The sequence below is a fragment of the Chaetura pelagica genome, unplaced genomic scaffold (genome assembly GCF_000747805.2).
Source record: "Chaetura pelagica isolate M959 unplaced genomic scaffold, ChaPel_1.0 scaffold69, whole genome shotgun sequence".
NCBI classification, from domain to species: Eukaryota; Metazoa; Chordata; class Aves; order Apodiformes; family Apodidae; genus Chaetura; species Chaetura pelagica.
In genome coordinates, this window is record NW_009970724.1 from 8233354 (window position 1) to 8256475 (window position 23122).

At 39.8% G+C, this 23122-nt stretch overlaps 1 protein-coding gene across 1 annotated transcript in view; it reads right to left on the bottom strand.

Moving 5' to 3' along the window:
- Nucleotides 1-23122, bottom strand: part of TGFBR3 (transforming growth factor, beta receptor III) — a 109367-nt gene that overhangs the window by 52321 nt on the left and 33924 nt on the right. The window contains exon 3 of the mRNA XM_010006749.1: nt 8809-9055. Within this exon, the coding sequence (XP_010005051.1) occupies nt 8809-9055 (247 nt within the window). The remainder of the gene's footprint in view (nt 1-8808; nt 9056-23122) is intronic.

The window sequence follows — 23122 nt, forward strand, 5'->3', positions numbered from 1 at the left end:
CTAGTCCAAGTAAGAGTTTGTGCAAGTGTGTGTCTGTAATACATACACTCACAAATTTAGAAATTAGAAATTAAAATACAAAGGAAAATATTAGAAATTAAATACAAAGGAAACTGCTGTCAGAAGATGAAAAGTAACCATAACTAATACATTGTCTCTCTACTGCCCTGGGCCAGGCCCTTATTCTACCCAATTTATTTTTATTTTCAAACTTCAAAAAATAATCAGAGCTGTTATTCTCTGTACAAACAAAACAGTATTTTGGGATATTTCAAAGACTGAACTTACAATGCTGGCTAAATGGAAAAAAACCCACCAAACCCCTGAGGAATCAAATTTTGTATTTAACCAGGCCTACCCATCTGACTACTCACATCTGCATACACTTGCAGAATCAAAGCCATGAAAACTGACAAAATCCTCCAAAAGATGTTACTGAGGCCATCATGCAAGTATTTTCTTGCACATTTATGCCATTCCACACACTTATCTGCACTGTCTTGCTGATTCTTGCCTGAAAACATTTACTGAAGAAGATACTGGCTTTCTTTCCTGCTAACGGTGTAAGAACAGACTGCAGCTCCTTGCATGCAGTATTTTCCATGTAGCTTCATGAACATTCTCAGTGTTCAATTTACCTCACTGAAAGTATCACTTGAAACGCAGTTAATGGAGGAAAACAATGCATGTTCCAATGGTTCATTCTAAAAAAAGGATACCTACAAAGCAAATGCCACCATGCTTCTCTGCAAAACTACTGTCATACAGAGTCATATTTCCCACCAGACCTCAAATCTTCGCTTGTGTATTCATATGCACTAGCAGATTGTGTCTGTGCAGAAGTGAAGACTCTGCCTTCTTGGGTGATGACAGAAGAATGAGTTAGACTTCAACCAGTCTTCAGGGTTACAGATAGCAATTATCTCCAGAAAGGTGACAGATTTTGATACTTTTCCCTTACTGATGAGGTTGTCACCAAATACTGCCTCTCACCTAGAAACACTTTACTGCCCCCATCATGTTTATCACACAGCACGAGCTCCAATCATAATAAAATATTGCTGCATTATAAATGGACACAGCAATTGTTAGAGACACTATCAGCTATAAATCACCTATAATTATTTCAAACTTTTTCAACAATTAAGGTTTCAGATGTTTCTACCTCACAGTGGTGCTATTTTTGCATCTTCTTTAAAGAACAAGTTTTATTGCTGTAAAAATACTCCATTTGTTTTGTGGGGAAAATTAGAGACTCTTCTAGAGAAACACAAACTTGAGTATATAAGTGTTATCAAAAGCACGATCTACATAAAAAACCCAATTAAAACATTTGTTCCTCTTCCTGTATCTCGCCACTGCAAGATTTTACTTTTTCAGCTGATACAGGAGCATGGCTGTCCGGCACAGCAAGCTCCACATAATTTATGTTGGAAATTTTCCCTGATGCTGGGAGGTTGGAGGAGAACAACTTCATTAATTTCAGCTTTTGGTTCAAACAGACACTCAAGAGAACAATATAAACACAACCACTCATGACAAGTGTTGCTTACACACACAAACAAATGTACTAGCCCAAAGCTAGCCTGGACCCTGTCCATCAAGTTTGTGATAAACAGACTCCTGGAGATGTCATCATTTCCTTAATTATCCTTTCCTGGGGAAAGTAACTATAGACAAAGCAGTAATTTATAAATACTCCAAGGTATGTCAGATATGTCAGTTTTGAGGAGGGACCTAGCAATCAAGAATGTGAATCACAATTTATGATCAAAGTGAAAACACATGCTTGAAAGAACATGTAAGTGCATGTACACACTGTTCTTACACACAATTGAGAGATGTAGAGGGAAGAAGAAGAGTTAATCTAGTAAAGACAGCAGCAGGAGCCCTGTTTCTCTCTACAGTCCTGCAACAGCACATCAGTACCCATAGGTACTCATAGCTGAGGAAAACATGATTTTCATCTTCCAACAGGTAGTTCTAAAGAGCAGTCAGCAAAACAAAAAAAATTGAGCAATCAGAAAAGTCATTCTGACATTTTTCCTTTTGAACCCTTTAGCCTTCTGTGGTGGGCCTTGGCATGGCTTCAGACACTGTTCCACACAGCTCTCAAGCTCGGAGCAGGTCTCACTTTCAGCACACAGCAAACAGTTCTGTTTCTAAAAACAGAAAATACCAAGAGTTTGCACAGTACTTTCCAAGTCATGAAAAGTCACTGCTGCCTCTAAGGGTAGAGATGCATCAAGCCATGCTCCAGCAGGACAGCAGGCTCTGCACAAACAGGCTCCTCTGGCCAACACATGACTTCCTCTGGCAATTCTAGTGGGCAGAACTTGAAACGCTTGCCAAATCCAATGACCAGCAAATCCTGAGCTGGATAAAAAAACCCATAAAGACTGCAGTGCTGAGCAATTGAGATGAAAAAGCCACATTAAAAAGGCTGAATTTTATGCAAATGCAGATGCTTCTAAGCGCTAATGAAGAGAAGAGAGGGAAGAGGGTTGTAAGGGCTAAAAAAATGGAGGCTGGGGTGCCTCTTGGTTTGTTTTTAAAGATTTGGGAATGCAGTGTCAATCAATCAAGGACATTAAGACAGCAGTGTCATTTTAGTGAAGTAATTGCATGGGAGTTGCAGCTTTCAGTAGACATGGCATCATCTGAGAAAGACAGTGAATTACTACAATTTTTGTGGAGCACACTGTCAGTTCTTCCAAGGCTTTATAAGGTCTATTGTGTGCTTCACTTCTGATTCAAGTCCAGTGCTCTGGCAGCTCAGACCAGGTTCTTGGGCAGGGCTGTGGAGAAAGGAAGTAACAGCAAACTGTGAAACCACGCTGTGGCAGAGCTGCCACAGGCTGTGGGCAAGCTTTGGAAAATACCCAGGATCAAGATATGCATGCGATAAAGGACTATTGCTTTCTGAGCAACAAATACAGCGTTTTCCTGGAGAACGTCTGCTGCAGCATTGCTCACAACTTGACTCTGAGACCTCACTGGCATGGAGCACTAGTGGAAGCAGTAATTCATCTGGACTTCCCTTTCTTGAGTTTCTGATGTGGGCCTTTCCCTCCCTCTTACAAATGGTATGCAAAACACCATGAAATACTATTTTAACAAAAAAGCACCAGTCAACTTCAAGCAAAAGTCAGTTCCCAAAACACTCTGGAGTTTGTCAACTCCCAACACTGAACTGGTTGACTACATGACTTAGTGCGTCAGACTCCAAATAGCATTCTTAGTGTCTTCTTTTGGAATGAGATCCTTTGCCACTAAGTTACTGGTCCTCTCACCTGAAATCTTACCTCAGACGTCTCCAACCCCAGAAAAAATAAGCATCTGCACTACTTCCATCTCTTCTCCTTCATTCCCAGAAGAGCAGGCAGCAACATAGCCACCTACACCACCACTCTTCTCTCAAGCCATCTCACCACAGCTAGTTCATGCCACTCCTGGTTAAAAACCTGTGCATATACTTGCAAGGCCACTTGCAAGTCTGCTGCTGTAGTTAGGTACCCATTACTGCTGCCCAGCAAAGGTGCTCAGAAAATCAAGGAGCAACCACCTTGAAAAACCCTTGCAGTGTTCAGATCTGGTCAGTACCTTGGCAGATGCACAGGCACAACACTTTGTTTCACCTTTGAAAGCACTTTCTGAAGCAGCAACTATTTTTCTTTAAAACAAATGCCTTCGACCGACCAGAAGTATCAAACATAACCACAGGCAGCAGTGTAGGCTTCCCACTGTACCACAGCAAACAAGCAGAGGGCAGATGCGATGCAGCCTGGCAAACCAAGCAACATGTCCTTTACTTAGCTTAATTCTGCACCACATATTTTGGTCAGCTCACCAGAAACATTGAATTTATACAGCCAAATGATCTGGCAGTGAACAAATCTAATAGTAATGTTAGTGAAGTCTGTGGTCTTACTAAAACATTTAATCTCACAAAAGTAACAAACTCTGTTCTTGAGTCTCTTACTTTAGTATGTGTGTAGGACTGCATAGGATAATATCCCAATTATTGTAATTTGGATAATTAAGCACAAACTGAAGGGTGCTTCAAAAATTCAAATCCAAATAGCCTGTCTTTTCAGTTCTAGAGCAGCTGGCTGAGCTGACACCAAAGATCAGCACAAATAAGCCACAACAGGAAAAGAAGGTGAGCTCATTTTTACTATATGTGAGATCCTGGAGTTTCAGAAAATAGCCAAAGTAGACATGTGGTACTAAACAAAATTTTGTTTTAACAAATGCTCTTTTTGAGGAAGAAAAAAACCAAAATGGAATCGCACAAATGACCAGGGAACCAAAACCTCACTAACTCCAGCCATCAAATAACAAACCTTGAATTCCCTTCCTGCCTGCTGTCAGACCTCCAAGCCCCCTCTGACCATAGCTCTGGTGCAACAGGGCAGCATTTTGAAACTATGCGCAGAAAGTGGCCTCTTTATCACAGCTCTATCTCAAGTCTGTCCCCAGAACTCTGGATGCCTGAACACAAAGCAAAACATTTTTCCCTGAAATAGTCTTTGGTAAAACTCTTGTGGTGTTAAACTTCTGAAATAAGTTAAAATTATCACACTGAGAAATATAGTAAGTACACATGGAGAGAAAAAACAAAAATAAAACTAGATTTCACCCTTATTGTCCAGATTGTTATAGTCCTAAAATCCAAAAAACCATTGTGACATGGAGAATTATCCTGAATTCTGGATGCACTGCAAGGATCAGCATGTATAAATACATTATCAAGTGACTGTTTCAGAGTTCTCCTGTCCTATTTTTACAACTTGGAGGATCTCTTCAGATAGTACTTAAATATTGGACTTAAAGGATTTTGCCCATAATTTTAAGACTTACAAGCGGGTTGGCTCAGGAACCAGAGATAGACTCAGCAGTAATTAGCTATTATAATTAGCCTGCTCCACAGGAACTAACGGGCATTTTAATATCAGGTTTGTTCTCAAAGGAAAAAAAAACCAAAACATTTTTGCCAAGTAACAGTTATTACACAGCAGGAAAGTTGGCTAATTATTTATCTCAGTGGCATTGATCAAAATTATAAAAATAAAGAAAAGTCCTTGATTTTCCTGCATACTTTTCACATAACATATGCTAAACATCAGTATCAGGCATAACATCTTAAAGCCATTGAGGACGAGGATGTCAGCAAAAACAATAGTGTATCCATTGCCAGGAACTCTGATTCAATGTATTCCTATGTCTTCTATCCTCAGTATTCACACAAGATTAATTATATATGCTCCAGCTCCCCCCTTAGCTATTTCAGTTGAGGCTGGGTGCCTGAAGAAGTTCAGGGAAATTCAACTGGCAGAGGTATTAAAAAAGAATCCTTCTTGATAATATACTTATGTACGGAGAACTTTAATCTTAAAACGATCTTTAGATTTTTGTAGACACAGCTTTCTGGTCTAGAGTTGCCAAGTGTCTCCACAAACAACAATTCTTTCTCATAAATAAACAAGCATCTCTGTGAGAAAACAACTATCTCCTTTCTAGAAACTAGGAATCTAAAGCAGTGAATATACCCAAAGCTGAAGAGCAAGTTATTGTAAGAGTTCAGTAGTTCCCTGGCTTTCATCTGAAACCCAGATCAGTAGAGAAGTGCACACATGCATTCACTTCCCCAGGAATATTTGATCAAGTAAAACAAACAAAAAAGGCTTGCATTTTTCATGCCAAGTTCAATATAAACACTTGTGGCTATTACATGCACCCGTATTCTACTTCCTATGATAAAGCATGGCCAATATGAACTGTGATAAAAGAAATTTCTAAGGAACACTTGAAAAAGATTGGAATTTGAGGTTCTTGTTTAAAGAAAGTGTCTTCTCAGTCTCAAAAAATGAGATGTCACCCCAACAGGGATAATTAATGCAGTAAAATACAAATTCCTTGAAGATATTATAACATTTAATTATATGACCATATATTCACCAGATTTCAGCCTTAATCTGAAAGTGCTGTATTACTAATGTAGTTTTGCAAAGTTTGTTTAGAATAGATCATTCCATACATTTCCAGTCCAACTTCTTTCAGTTTCTAGGGAAGAAAAAGCACCCAAACCTTACTGAACTTCACAGAAAAGTCTGCATGTGTTATGGGAGGTGCACATGCCCCTGCTGTGCTCTCCACCACATCAGCCTCCCCTCCTATGTTTAAATTTGTGAACTCTTGTAGTCTTTATATTCTACACAAGTGTCAAAGTGACTTAAATTAATGCATACATGTATGTTGCGTATTTATGAGAACCAAGATAACTGCACAAGTATGTTTAATGCATGAGCCCTCCAAGGAATTTTCTAGGGGAAGTTTACACTCCTCCCAGCAAGTCAGGAATGTGTAATTTAGCAGCATCTAGCACAGGGCAGGCTAAAAACAAAACGAAACCCAACCTCCTCCCCCAAAAGCAATCCCTCACCTAAAGATTTTCAGATCTTGCATTCCATGTTATCAGAACTTCAGCCAACTTCTGAACAAATGTGTGATTTATTTTAAATACACTTACAATGCTGCTGAATCTAACTAATGTGCTGTCAGACAAAAATACTGTTGCTTTTTTTTCTGGAGCATACTGAAAATACTGTATGACAAACAAATCTCTACCATTGCTATCAGCATTTCCAGGCAACAGGAAATACCTCAGCTGGTAAATCAAACTAGTGTAACTTGAAGTGATGGGTACATTCTACTTTTAAGACAAAAGGCCACTTGGATTTGGTTTTTACAATAATGGAAAAGATAACATTTGTTCTGTTTTCCAAATCTGATCCTATAAGTAAAATTCAATATTTCCAAGTAGTTTACACTCTTGATTGGCACGGTCTCCAGCAAGCCTTGCTGCAGTTTCCTGTGCATTTAAAGAGTAGCTATCTCTGAGGGCTGTGACTGGAAACTGGTTGGAAGATGGGAAAAGGAGGCTAGGGGCTACAAATTCTTACTGTAAGCACATTAGAAGAGGCACAAGCAGCTTTCTTCTGCTAGATAGCAACTATCTAAATCTTCCATCGTTCTGTCAGGCCAATGAGAAAGCACTGGCACAGCCTGCAGCCTGTGCACGTGTGACTCCAGCTCTCGGTGTGTGAACAACCACAGAACCTGCAGTGTTACACAAGCAGTGCCAGGAGCACCCACCTAGGGGAAATTCCATTCGATGCAAATGTGCTCATTGCAGCCAATTCACTCCGGTCTCTTGGGAGGTACAAGCTCCAGCTGTAGCCTGCTTCATCCCATCTCTGGGCATCCCTTAATAACTAACAAGTTACAAGTTCCCACTATACCATGTCCCCACAGTAAGGGCACTCTTCTGCCTGTGTTCAACAAGATTTGTGATTACATAGTGAGACCTACCGCTCATATTGAAGTTTTCTATGACTTGACAATGGATGTAACAGTGCCTGGGTGGTGAGAGATGCACTGACAAATACATAGCAGAACCACATAAGGTTGTTAAGTTTTCATAAGAAACTATGTTACCAGAAAAAAAACAAACCCAGACAACTAATTTTACCTACATTTTTTTTCAGGCATTCACAGAGCACCTGTCAGGCTGACAACCCAGTGCCTGGCAAATAAAATCTTGGAACAAAAACCCAAAATAAATACAAAAATCTGTTCCTCATTCTCAGTGCCACAAAAAGAATTCGTATTTTTTTGTATTCATTTCATGACAATTGACCTGAAGAAGACCTGACACTTTTGATTTAGAGCAGACAGTGAGATGTCTACTGAAAAAAATAGTAAATAACTTCGTCATATACTAGTAATTTCAGACAGCGTATATACTGAAAATGAACAGAACAGCTTAAGTTTCATGGATGCATACAATCCAGTGAGCTGAACACACCACAAACAACAAGGCTGCTATTAAAGACAGTGGAAAGACTTTGATTATGGCCAAGAGTATCTGCCTTTATTTAAATTACCCTAAAACACTCCACTTAAAAAGATCTTTCAACACAGATCTAAATGCTCTTTTTCTAAGCTTCTGCCTGCTGGATCATTATCTTTGTTCTCTCATTATAAATTCTGCTAATTGCTTACACGCATGTTGCTCTCACAGGACACAGTACTAATGATTGGTGTGTGTAATACTTTAAGAACATGAACTAAGCAGCTCAGCTGTCATGGCATGCAATGTTTTTTCACGTCAGGAGTCTGTTTTGATGTCTTTTTAGAGTAAACAACAGTACTGCACAACTTCACATCAAAAATTTTCTTGTGCTGTTGTTTTCAGAGAAGCTAAAGTTCTTGTCAGTCCCTCCAAGTACAATGCATATAAATAATTTGACTATACTTAAGTACTACGACAGTCAGCAACAATTGCTTTGTGTACAGCAATTCCCCCTCAGTGAAGAATTAAGGATGTATTATAAGGGTAGAAGAATCTGAACTTAAATATTTGTTTATAGTGGTTATGGCAGGGATCCAAAGGTATTCAAGTTAATTTACAACATATTTAGGTAAACGATCTGCCTTTGAAGACAGCCAATTCTGTAAAGGCCTCTTGTAGATCTAAATCTGTTTCTTATTTCCTTTGCCCACCCCATCACCTTATTTAAGTACACTTCACAGTTGTGAAAGTTGATGGAGTGGCCTGGTATGGAAGCAGTTTACTCAAACAATACACAAAACATAGGTGGACAGTAACCACATACATCGTGCTTTGTAGTCTTTTCAGCCACAACTCAGAAATAACTTTATTCAGCAAATTAATCTAGAACAATCCCATTTGCAGACACACTTGTAGCCAGCCATTTGGACAAAAAGTAATTTCCCCTTTACCTCTCTTTCATGATGGCCAAGACCCTCCTCGGGATTTCTGAGATTGAGAACGTGCACCTCTTGGGGCAGGCCTGTTGTGCCGCGGCTTGCACAGCCAGACAAGACTGTAAAACTCTCCAACAAGGCATGGACTGGGTGTGAATTGTTAACAGGTGATAGGACACACTCATTTCGAGGCACAGGACCTGCAGAAGAAGAGAGAGATGCACATAATTTAGAGAAAAGAAAATCAATATAGAGATTGCATCTGCGAAACAGCCATCATCCTTTTCATCACAAAACCCATGGGAACACGAGAAGAGGCTTCATGTTCATTATCCACAAAATCAAGAAATTTATTTCTGTTGCCCTTTTAAGATCTCCTGAATATGCTAACTTATTGCTTCGTTTCTCTATGACAGTCTAAATTTGAAGTATGAACTCCAAAATGGAAGGTAATCATGTCTTTACCAGGGAGGCAACCAAGGATAAGACAGTAAACAGAAAAAAAAAAAAACAACCCAAGGGACAAAAATCAAAGCAGTGATAGTGGCAGGAGGAACTGGTTTGTCTTAGATGTGAACTATTTGTTTATGTCAAAAAAACCATTGTTATGTCTAAACACTGAAAAATGCAATGATGTATATATAACAATGAAAAGTTAATCTCTAGTATAAAGTAATTACACATCAGGAAGGATTTGGGTGAGCTGGATTTGTTGCTTTTGAAGCAGTGCTGATTTATAGTGAATGCTGTTCAAATTCATTGTACAAAACAGCAGGCAACTGTCACATGATAAATTGAAAAGTTTGTTTACTGAGTCTATTTTGTGTCTGACAGCAATTATCTATGCTGATAACAGATAGCTGGTCCAAAACTGAGTGTACACCCTTTCAAATAATCACCACAGCATGATGCAGTGCCACACTCTATACAGTACGTGAGACAGTGTGACGTGATTCAGCAAGATAGTACAAAAGCTGAAACATACAGAGCAGTTTACATTTAAACTATATCTCAGGAAACTAAAGCAAGACAAATATTTATGAAAAGCAACCTTGCTTTTCCAAAACAGCTCAAACCCACCCCTGACAGTAACAGATACAGTATGTTTTTGATTCGTAAGGTTACAGGAGAATGTAATTGACTTAACCACTAATTTGCACTGAAGTCACTCAGATAAGAACTAGACTCACATGAACCAGTCGAGTTCAAGGGCTGCAAAGCATAGAAGAGAAATAGAAGCATGACTTTCTCCCCCTCCCCCAGATACTGCACATCTGCAATTGAAGTAAAATGTTTATTTCAGAAAACATTCAACATTAAAGAAAATCCTAACCTGATCAAATGGCACAGCTCTGTCTGGTTTTGTGAAGTCTATACCCAGCTATTGTAGCACTAGAGATCATTTGACTTGGGTGTACACATATGCTTAATTGTATTAGCACTGACCCATAGTTGGCTGGCTAAAAAGACAGTTCACTCAAGATTCAGCTAGCAGCTGGCCATTTAGAAGTCAGAGTCCATCTTGAAACAGACTTCATCTGGAAAAAGCAAAGCCCCAGAGCACAGGGAGATTTCCACAGTGCCTTGGGCCACATGTGCCTTGTCCAGCCAGAGGGGCTGTTCCTGAAAGCCAATGGTGCACAGTACATATCCCGCCAGCTCCCACAGAACAGTATTTCTTAAAGGCAATGTACAAAGCATAAATTACACATGGCTGTGCTTGGGATAAAGAGGATAAACAAACTTTCTGCTTGCTATATGAAGAGTTCAGAGCAGCACTGACCACCAGATTGGAGGATTTGAGGTTTATGGTTTTTCAAAATTCCTTTTTAAGAATACATATTCCAAATAGGACCAGTTCCAGTAATGACATTCCATTTAAAAAAGAAAAAATCTATGAAAATTTGCCCTTTTTAAGAGTTGAAGAATATTTACTGTAACACAGCCAGCAGAGAGGCCTCATTTTCCTCGTGTACAAATGCTGATCAGTGAGTCTACTAATTAATTAGCCCAGCCACTGATGTGCAAGTCCTACAGCAGACTGCTTAATACAACCTGCACAAAAAGCATTTCTAAATCCATGAGCTTTCTTGGCTTGGGGAACAAACTGAGAGCCAAGGAGCACTACTTTGTTGAATCATTTATTGCAGACCAGAATGGGGTTGACATTTTTTAAGATGCTTCTATCCTAACAGACACAAAGAAAAGGTGAAAACCTCAGAAAGACAGAAATGGAGTTGCTGACAAAACCAACCATTTTCCTTCATGAAGCCTGCAGAGAGAGAGCGCTAAGACCTCCCTCTCAGCAGACGGATTCTCTCGTGAACATCTTTTTCCATCTATCCTCCACTCCAGCCTTTATTTGGACTGAACAATTTTGACATATTACAGGAGAAGACAACTGGATTTTCTCACCTGACTTCCTACAAGGACTCATCCCCATGAAGAAGACAGTGACTGGCACATTCAGGTTGCCCATATGTGCCTTCCTTGCTGGCACCTCAAGCGTGCCTTTAGAAAGCCATCCTACCAAGGCCCTCTGTTCTGCTCTATGTGCAAGATGGAAATACTCCCAGAGGGAGCAGAAGTTCATATCCTGGATAACCACACACAGCTGAGCTTATCTGTGGAGTGAAGGGCAGTGCAGGGCATGCCTGCCCTGCCTGTGCACGTCCCAGCCTCCCGCGGGAGCCCCGTGTCCCTCCCGCAGACCTGGAGCTGGGGCAGGGCTGCAAGCCCGTGCGCTCCCAGCGCGGCCACAGGCCCCCGGACACATGCTGGTCTCTGCCCCATCAGCCTGGGCACCGCTGCTGCCGGCTCTGCTCTGGAGGAAGGGGGGCACAGAGCTGCTGCGAGGTGCTCAGTATAATAAACTGATGGTTTTGGAGAGTTACTGCATTTGGTAAAGTTGCTTTCAGACCACTCGCACGAGCAACTGAGATGCAGTCCTTGGCTACCACTCATTAACACTTCTTTCTAGCAATACATACTGCATCCAGTGCCACTCTGAGGCACTGTCACTCCAGTGAGATCAGCAAGAGCTTCACTTTTTCAAATTGGCTGCTCTAGCTCTTCTTGGCACCCCCACAGGCCCCTCCTGCTTATCTCCTCTGACTGGAAAACTAGCTACTTCCCCAAAGTAGTTTAAATCCTACAAAGTGCATATTTACCACTCGTATAAAACTAACAGAAAGCTCTTTCTGTGACATTACTAATCTGACTGTTTATCACCTCCATACCACTGGTTTCTAACTGAAACCAACATGAAACCACAGGCTCCTCCTGCCTGGGCTTTATTATTCTGCTGCTCTGCCACGCAGCTACACCAGGATCAAGTTCTACCAGCTTCCTGCTCCAGTCCCACATCCTGTTCCTGCACCCTTACCTGTATCAGTGGCACCGACATCCTGCCAAAATTCACTGTCATCACTGCTTAAGGGCCAGCTCATCCAATTAAGGCATCACTATTGCCTCGTCACCTCCAAACATGTACATATAACTCTCTTGCACCTCACCCCACCCAACTGGCACTCAAAGAGTCAGCAGTCTCTTCCAGTTGTACATCCTAGGGCAGCTACAAGCTGTTAGTCCCTTCTCTGCTGAGAAGGTAGGTGCACACACAGCCATCGCTGGGCTTTTGTTTAACTGTGGACCCTGTATCCATTCAACCATGTTAGCAAATCCTGCCTCTTACCACAATCAAATTTTATTTGCTTAATGCCTGCAAAGCATTTTGAAGACAGAAAGCAGGTTAGACAGTTTTATAAGAATCACTTACTATTTGTTTTACGAGGGCAAAAATTCAGTGAATTTAGAATTCTATAGAATCATTTAGAATTTAATTATTTTCCACTTCCAGTTAATAAGACTATTTTAAAAGAAATCTTAATGCAGACCCAACCTTGTTTGATACTAACATCTGGAACATATTCAATACAATTTCAACATTCTTATTTCCCATATTATCCATGCTACTAATAAGTAACGTGTTCTGCTGTAAGAAAGTAGCAGCAGTGGGAGTAAGACACTAAAGCAGATACTGCAAGAACCCAAGACCAACACAAAACTGTGATGGATTTTATTCAAATAGTAAAGGCTAATATACTTTCTGTTGCATATCCATGGAGATTTCTACAGTGTTGTCAGCTGACAAGTGCGACCAGCTCCTGCAAATTGCATAAAACTCTGCTGGGGGCTCCATGGCACTTTAGCATGGTTCCCATAAGCCACACCAGAGAATACCAGCCACACCACTGGGACATAACACTCCCTAGAATAAGAACAGATTTATTCTAATTGATTTTTGAATGAAGGAATGACACAAATCTAGTCATACACAAAGACAAGAGATTCAAAATCCAGGATTGAGGAACACCAGAGATCTCTGTGCTATCAGGTAATTTAAATTACTGAAGATCCTGCTAGAATTCATCACTTTATATACTAAAAAGCAAGTCTTAGAGGAGGCCAACTATCCAAGCAGAGATTTCACTATGCCCAAATAACAGACTTCCAAGAAAGTTCTTTTGGAAAAGATTAATTTAAGGTCTTTTTTTGTTGTTGTTTTGTTTTGGTTTTTTTACATCAGCTAGTGATGATGAAAAAAAGAAGGAAGAGACAAGATCCTCAAAATTACTTTTAAAAGACAACAGTGTTCTGTAAAAACAAGAGGAGGGGAAGTAATTTTCTCTTGAACTGAAAAGCTTAAAATTCACTGCAGAGCACCTCAGCAGATTTGGTAATAACTTCTTGCTATAACCTTCACCACTAATTTCTACTCCACATGGAGTAATTGTTAACACCTACACAACATTCTTCTGAAAGACTTCTCATAAAAAGAAGCATTTATACCAAAAAATTACATTTAAAGATTGAGACAATGGAGAACCTACAGAGAACTGATGTCACTCAGAGACAAAATATAACTCATTACTACTTCTGTAGTATGGATGGCTCTGTAACAACTACTAAATTCCTTCCTGCGTACTTTCTCATAGGAGACACCTGGGAAGTCAAATCCCATGGTGACTGAAATGCTATAGATGATAATGAACAACCTCCATCATGAATACAAAAAGCAGCTCTTACTGCAGATGACCATGAAAAAACAGCTTTGCACTCCTAAGCAAGCACTTGAGCAAGATATCCCTGCTCAGGATCAGTCAGTTCTGGCAAGCAGCCTTGAGTCCTGAGAGATGGAAAAGACAAGATGAGATGGTAGGAAATATCACAGCTGCTTTGTGATGAGAGGCAGTGGCACAAAGGAAACGGCAGCCTTTCTCCTCATGGAAAAGGAAGAGCATTTCCACCACCAGCACCAAAAACTAGGTGCTGGACTGTGCAAGACTCTTCCTGCATTACTTGATTTTCCTCTCTAAATAAGTGTGGCCACAGAGGAAAGATGCAGCAGAGAAGCAAGATACTGAAAAGGAGATTTGTACGTTGGACCTTCATATTGGCCCATAGGAAGACCAAAGTAGATTATTACTGTTCAAAGCACTTTGTAGTTGTATAAATCTACTACTGATTTATTTTTGTGTCTTCCTGACTGTTTTGCTGGGAAGGGAAGCAGAGCATTCTGGTTTTCTTGTTCTATACAGCACATGGAAGCAGTTCCAACTCTGGCTTAAGTGATGCAGAATGGTACTTCTCCTCCTCTGCCATGATTTTGGTATGGAAGAAAGTAGATTACAAGATTTTGGTGTTTCTTCAAGCTTAGTACATAGTCAGAAATGCATGGGAGTAACAAAGTTTGTAGATTTGACAAAGCAAGCAAATATTTAAGAAATAAATTCTAAAGTGTAGGTGTTTTTGTTGGGTTCTAGTTTTTATTTACATTGTGCACCTTGTAACTTAAGTTTCAAAAAAACTACCACACACAACAGGATATGCTCAATATTGCAATAAAAGCTTTGATTCTTTAGAGCACCGGGAAATGAGAAAAAAGAAATAAGCTTACAGTATTAAATAAATTCCATGCTAATTTGGATAGTCTCTTAATCATTTTTATCTATTTACCCGATACCAGAAAAGGAAAGAAATTTGGTATTTTTATAGTATGTTCCAACACTTATTTTGCTTACTTCACTATTGCTATTATGTATTAGGTCTTACAAGCCTTTCTACATACAACTATGGGCAGCATTTAAATGCAGCAGGTATCTCCTGTCAATAAAACATTTACATAAACTAGGAATTCCCTAGGAAAAGTATTTTAAAGCCTCTTAAAAGCTCATATTTACCACATTCGTCGAATAGCTCTCTTCAATCACTGCACCATAACCACTGGCTGGTATCAATGCATTTAGAGCAGATTTGAGTTTTAGCAGAGGGAACAGCAGACCCCTTGGTGAAGTGCAACTGAACCACGACTGAAATTGAGTAAATGTTCATGAAAGCCCTTGAATGTGTTTTAGGGCTTCAGCAAAAAAAGCAAAAAAGTTCATGAGAAAACACCATGCACAACAAATCAAGTATGAAAAAAAGGACAGTTGTACTGAAAACACAAACACAGCATAGCTGTTGCACACACAGCTGGATAAGTTTTCCTTCATATCCTTAATTTTCAGGGAGTTTTTACCATATCTAGCACAAGCTTCTTGTCAGCAAGAAAATATTTTTCATGGTGGAACTACTTTTGAATGAATTACAATAGGGGCAAGGGGTTTAAAATTACCAGGGAAAAGATTCACAGACATGGACTGAAGTTGGCTCTTTTGAAAAAACAAACCAAGCAAGCAAAACACCCTAAATCTCAGACTCCACCTACATCTATTTGAAATGAGTGAGCTATAAAACTAAGAAGAAAATTATACTTACATAAATATTCAGTACAGATGGCAAGGTTTTGGTTGTAGAAGGAGTTAAAACATACAAGCTATACTAACTAAAAACATGTGCTTATGCAGAAACACTGCAGAGGTTCTCCGTTCAAGTGCTCAGAGCCCACTAATCTTCACCAACTCCATGACACCATCCCTTTTCCTTCCCCCTTTCTCCAAGGGAAAAACGAAACAAAAATCTATCCTCTGGAACTGTGCATTAACCCACATACTTCACCTGTACACTGTTTTTTACATTAATGCTATGTGCAATCAGATCCTTGCTCTATGTGCTCTCAATCCCCAACTATCAACCCGCACTTAATTCCATTCCACTATCATCAAATCTGCCCAGACCCATTCCACATACAACCAAACTATTCAGATGTTTGAATATATTAGATTACACTTAATCTGCAATGTATTTTGATCCTCTGTTTTCTGCAGTTTTTCTAGACTTTTCTGTTATGCATAGTAAAGTCTATATATCATCTTCTGCCTGCCCGCTGGGAATCATTCAGACCTACAGATGACATGCCCCATACCTTTTTTGGTTGCTGTTACGTTTGGTACAAACTCCTGATCCTGGTTTCTCCTTCTGAGCAAAATAATCTTTCATGTCTCTCTGGAGAATGTGTTGCAAAACATCCATTCCCACTGCTCCTAGCTACTGGTGAAAGCATGAGGTTTATCTCATCCATTCAGAAAAGATGATCTAACTGCAAGTGTTGCCTGCAAATATCTCATTTTTTTTCCATGCAGGAAAACATTCAAATTACATTTTCAAAGTAGAAATGCTTTCTTCTGCTTTCTTAAAAATAAGCTTCTATTGATGTCTTGTCCTTATCAGAATGTGAAATTGATTCACATTCAATTGGAAAAGTTAAACATCAAATAAAACTCAATGCATGTAGATGTACTGCTACTTAGAATTGATGAATTCAATCTAAATGAAAAAAGTAAATTAAAGCCAAATTCTCACATTATACAGCAAAACTCATTTCAGTATCTAAGCAAGCACGGCAAACCTAGGCAATGACAGTCAGTATCTTGTTTAACAGAAGGAACTCCAGCTGTCTTGTTTAGACACCTATTAAGTTAATTCAAAGTTGAACAGGTTTTCATTCATTCATTGCCTTCTCTGTTTGGTTTAACATCCACTGAGCATATCTTAAGACACTGCTGCACATGAGGCATAATCTCAGAAAACAAACATCTGTACCTGGAAAACAAAGAAGTCTTTCAAAGCAGATGCACTGTACCACAGAGCTACATTTTATGTAACCTCTGCTGCACTTTGGACCAGAAGCAGTGTCAGAGCCCTGCCTTCTTTCAAGGTTTGCAGCAAAATGCTGCTTACAGAAACTCTTCTCTAGTACTTTTCCATGCTTAAACCTGCACACTCATCCATACATGCTCTCTCTCTCCCCATCCCTTCACCCAAGCGAGTATTTGTAAAACACTCCACTAACACAAGAGCATCTTTTTAATCTGTTGAAACAGAACAGCATGAATGTGTTGACTTTCATTTAAACAAACCCAGAAAGCACAACTTCTGTTTTTCATGCCAAAGAACTGAAAATGAAGTAGCCCACCAATGCTCCAGAAAGGATTGCTGAGCTTTCCTCATTGCCATGCTCAAGTCTTCGAAAAGAGACAAGTTTCCACCAACCAATCTAAAATTCAATTGCAGGTGATCCTCATGCATAAATCTCAGGTAACATGGAGCATGTATCCTTTATTAAACAGTTGCCAACAGTACTCAGATGGACAGCTTCCCCCAGACATGACTGTATTTCAGAAACACCCAACTTCCATCACAAACTCGTATTAAGACTATAAAAGATAAATAATTATTTCAGACAACAAGCAGCACCTACAAGGCAAGTAATCATTGTGCCTTAATGGGAAAACAGATGTAGAATTCAGTTTTCATCACTGTTAAGGGATGAAGTTGTCTTCAGCACCATGACTGTACAAAGAGGAAGGAATGAACAAACAAACAATTTCTAACATTCCTTGTTCATTATTCCAAACGACATTCAAACTTTTTGTTGTGAAAGTCTCTTTTCCCCAGAGATAGCCCATAAATTGTCTCAGATTTATCCCTCTTTACCGTAGAAAGGATAGGAAGTTGCATGGAAACAATGAATGGAAGTGCACTTTTTATCAGACAACGACAGGAAGCATTCTGCTTGGTTTACATGAGAGCTCTGTATTTGGGCCAAACAGGAAAAAAAAAGCCTATAAAAATTAAATGCCTGCTTAGAGGAAAAACAACTAAAACAAATTCCAAAGCCAGTGTATTTTTCACAAATCAGTATTAAAACTCTGAAAACCATCCTACCCACACTACCACTATTACTGTATTCCTGAAAATGAGTAAACTAAAGATGATGGAGAAGGAAATTCAGATTTCATAAAATCAGTTTCAGGAGTCAAAGAGATAACCATAGTTACTTTCATGATCAGCTACATAGGAATTCCAAGAGAATGCACAAAAACACGTCCAAACATAGATCAGACCTCAGCAGTCTATGCTTATCTAAGAAAACACGTATTCTGAGTCTCTTTCAGCAAAACATTACCTATTTAAATTACAAACGTATACTTCAGTTCTTTGAAGGTACTCTTTGAAGTGCTGACACACGTTGTAACGATTTTTGAACCAACACAGGAAGTGTTTCAATTTAGAATTCTTTGTAACTGCTATTACTGAAACTATTAGACACACAACAAATATTTCTAAACAATTACAGTATTACAGACTTCTACAATTAACAGATTTTCATTTAATTAATAACATCAGCATCATTTCTGTTAGACCATCTAAGCTACAAAATAAGAGCACAGCCAAAGCTTTCGGGTTTACTTCATGTATTTTATTTGGGCTCAAATTTCTTCCTTTTCTTCATATACACAGACACATGGAACTTGCAGGGGTTCTGTGCCCTTTCTACTCTATGCATTCCTTTCCACAGCTCTCCTAAACTTCCCTGTCATTTGTTTTCTTTTCTATCCAACACTTACTATTACAATAAACTGTTCCTACAGAGTCCGCTTTGCTTCACCAACACTTGTCAACCACTACACCTGCATACAAAGGGCTCCTCTTTCAAGAACATGTCTTGCTTTTATCTGTCAGTTGAATTACAGGCAGGTCAGTTTTTGGTCTTCAGAGAGAAAATAATGAATTCTGGATGTTAGTGAATATGGATGCATGTGTATGTGGAAAGAGAGAGGTGTGTTTTCAACATATCAAACATAACTTCTTTTTGACAAACAGAGAGAGATGCAGAGGACCAGCTCTCAGCTCAACAGCAACTCACAAACTTCTTCTGCTTTAGCCTTCCCACTGGCACATGGAGACTCGCTATTCATGTCTCACCCATCTGAAGAACAGGCTAACAGCCAGCACCTCTAATTCTGGTCTAGTAATGAAGCATGTGGACTCTGCTTGCAACATTAGGCATTCAGTGAAAAGCAGATGGAGGTGGATTTTTGGTTTGGGGTTTGTTGTTTTTCTCCCCTCACCTTGTTTTTGCCTGTCAGAAGCCCTTCTGTGCTGACGTATAGGTGTTTCACTCAAGCATGAAACTTTCTAAGCCTCTCCCTCCCTAACTTCAGCTAGCTCATCAGGAATATTGCTTTATACTAAAAAAGGGAACATCTGCTCAGTCCGAATGTCAGGAAGATCTGATAAACACGCCACTGGCCATGGAGATGGAATGAGAGCAGCAGCTTTGAACTTTATTTTTTTGGCAACTTGCACGCTGCCAGCTAGACCAGGACATGCTGGGGGCTGCCCCTCCCACCTCCTAAGCTGCAAAAGGACTGAAAATGCTCATCAATAGACAGACCCCTTCATTAAACGAAGCAATGCTGCTCTGTCATTCAGGCAGCTGGCAAATGCAGCAGGCCTCAGAAACAGCAAAAGCCAAAGGGAAGGAAACAGTCTTGGGGGAAAGATGGTTTCATAAATGAAAGAGTACCATTCCCTTCCTAATTAAAAATAACAAGATTACAAGTTCAATTGAAGGCTGAATTCCTGTAGCTGACCTTTTGAGGATGAGTTCAGTATCACTAAATGTTTCACTGCACAAACCTTGAAAACTGATCCCTGCCTTGCTTTAGCAAAACAAATCTTCCCTCATCAAAACATTTAAAGTTTCAGTCTCATCTTGAAAAACTTACAAAAATACTAAAAAAAAAAAAAAGGGCAAAAACTATTGTACTCTTCCCCAGCTCCCACTCAGTTAACCAACTCTGCTCAGCCTCTGTTGTAGACTCATCACAGAAATAAATTCTGCAATAGGTATTGCTATAGGTTCTCTTTTGAGACTTGTGGATTTTATTTTCTGGTTTGTTTTTAACCAGGAAGGACCTTGTGCCCAAAATTGTTCAAGGTTCCGTGTCTAAAGGGGAGGAGGAAATACCAGGTTGGTCCCAGTGCTGCGGAATGCATATACAGTCCTTGCCACATCCTGAACTCAAGGATAGTATCCCCTTGGCCAGGGGAACTGTGTCCGCACTCCCCTGTTTGAAAGCCATAAACCTAAATGCTGGTAAATGTTTTTCCAGGTTCTTCAAGGTACCTCAGACAAGCTGTCTGGATCAGGCTGGTGCTGGAGATAGATCAGGCCACAGCTGAATCTTTAACAAGGGCTATGAATGTAACAGAGCAGTGGCCCAAGAACTGTGGTCCACAGGTCACTGATGTCTCAGCTCCTCACAAGTGGTCTGTATATACCACATTCAATTACAAAGTCTGATGGATAAGGTGTATGGCAATTCTTGCAAAGTTCTGAGAGTTGACCACACACCTACATAACGCTGCAGAAGATAAAAACACGCCAACAATCCTCAGTCATTATGAACAGAAGTCAGTCAGACAGCCTTCAGTCAGCAACAAGAACAAAAAGGTTCATCAGGTAAGCAAAGATAAAATATTTGGAGAGCTCAGGGCCTGTTTGCTGTTAAGCAAAGAGAGAGAAATTAGCACATCTAGCAGGCCATGGACAACCCAAATACAGCAAGTCCCAGCTGCCACCAAGTTTTTCAATAATGTGACTTGAAAAATTTTTACTTGAGTACCTTTCCCTCTACTTTTATTTAAATACAAAATTATCACTACAGTCATTCTATCATGTCTCAAAATTTTCCCTTAAAGTAATAGTATCTAAAAATATCTTTAAAATACAGGAAAAGCTTGGAGAGCAAAGAAAATACATGCATACACATTCTAGAGTAACATGAGAAGCCGACCTAATTTAGGCTTTTAGAAGAATTTGTCTTTGGTATTTCCATATTTCCAATTATTCTTCAAAAATCTCTCATATGGTGACATTTTTGTTTAAAATAATAAAAATCTTTTAATTTTCAAGCTCCTTGGTAAAGATATACATTATACTATAGACCTCGTATACAACCAATTATCTTAAGCTAAATAATAAGTTTATATATGTTAATACATATCCATAGGCATCTGCCTATGTTTTATAAACAGTGTCATATCACAATACTATAGAACAAGACAAAGTCTTCTGAAGACCACATGCTAGGATCTTTAAAACATTATTTAAAGTACTTATTATCAAATCATCAATTCCCTGCTGCATGACAAGGTCAGCTATGAGATCACTTTAACATTCTAGGCAGGCAAATAATTGCAAAAACAAAAAAGCAAAGTCTTCTGAAACTTGTAGCTGTATTTTTTGTTTAAGACATTATTAGCATCTTCACTGCAGAGATACAAGCACTCTTTAAGTTATCATGGTAATAGGCATTAACCATGCACTTTACCATCACAAGCTAATCCCAACAGTCATAGTTTTTAAGACATATAAGCACAGTGTTGACTGTCTGTAACCATGATGGCTCACGTAGTCCAGCAAACACGACTATATTTGAAATTCAAAAAGCTCAAGCTATTAGAGAAGACCATCCTCTGAGATGAAAAGTCAAAGGACAGTCACTAGAATAAGTTAAACTCTGCAGAAATTGCAACGTTGCTTTGCACACAGGAGAGGGCAGCTCTGATGCCACAGAATGGTACAGGTAGACAAGCAGGGAGGTGCAGCAGTTTGGCCACACGCTGAGTGAAGCCCCAAGCCAAGGCAGCAGCTGGGCACGGTGTCTTATTGCCAGGATGTTACCTGAAGCTTGCCAGAAAGCAGCAGCCCAGGTGCAGGACAGGCCCCAGGCACCAGCCAGCTGGTGGGTGGCAAATACTGTGCCCAGCACCTGGGCCATGGCTCTCCTGGGGTGGCAGGTTTGGCAGACTATACATACATACAGAGCTAATTCTACAGGCAGAGGAATGAAAACCCACTGAATCCTAATGCTGCAGGTTTACAAGACAGGATGAGTTAACCAGCATCTTACCACAACCAAAACCAGGGTGTCACATTCCCTCTGCCTCTGTTCTCCTTGCCACCAACACTTCCCAGCCACCCTACACCTATCTCAGTGCTCATCAAACCTGCCTTCCCGGGAGCTGCTTCAACTCACTGACAGGAAATTAACCCAGCAATAAATAGACTAAGCGGGTTTCCACCAGTCTTTTGTGCATTGAATGGCAGGGAGAAAGGCTTGAGGAGCACCTAGGCTGGCTCCCACCAAGGGCAGTGGGGTAACCTGCACCCCAATCCTACCAAGGGCAGCAGGGAGCCATCAGGCTGGACTTTGCTCCTGAAACCAGATGGAATGAGAGAAGACTTTCCTAGAAAGAGATACTGTTGGTTTTAGAAAATGTGCTGACTATGCAAATACATTTTCCTTCCAGTCCATGATCAGCGTTACAGTGACACAAACTAACACTTTCAAAAGCCCCTCGTGCATTTTCACTTTGACTAAACCTTTCCAAGTAAAGAACACAACCAACCACAGCTTAGCAACTGCTCTGAAGCCAGAAACGCTTCATGCAATACCTCACAAAATTCTGTATATATGTGCATGTGTAAATATATACATACACTTACACACATCTTCCAAAGCTATTTGCTCTCTATGTTGACAAAAAAAATTCAAAGGAAATAAGATCAATCACACTTCAGTCACATAAAGGTATTTCTTCCACTTTTGAAGAGCACATTTTTGCACATAAAAGCTTTTCCTGAAGCGATTTCATATACTTGCCTCAGCATTACTAAATTAACCATTTACAATAACAGGACATTGCAGTCATGACACAAGGTCTCAGAATTGTCTCCCTAACCAGCATTCCTGTAAGCCCACTATTAATACCTCAGATGGAAGGTGAGACTGGGGCTACCTCCTTTTTAAGTGGTAACCAAACTGCACTTCAACATCATCTCCTCATCATCTTTACTTTGTGTTAAACTCCTAGAAAATGTGTTTACTGCTACACTGACAGATGATACATGTAGCAGTATTAGACCTGATGTGGGAGAAGTCTGAAGTTTGAATGGTTTTAATAATTTATTAAACAGATACATTGTAGCCTCAATTTGTTTACATACTTGGGATCCCATGGCATAGTCCTTCAG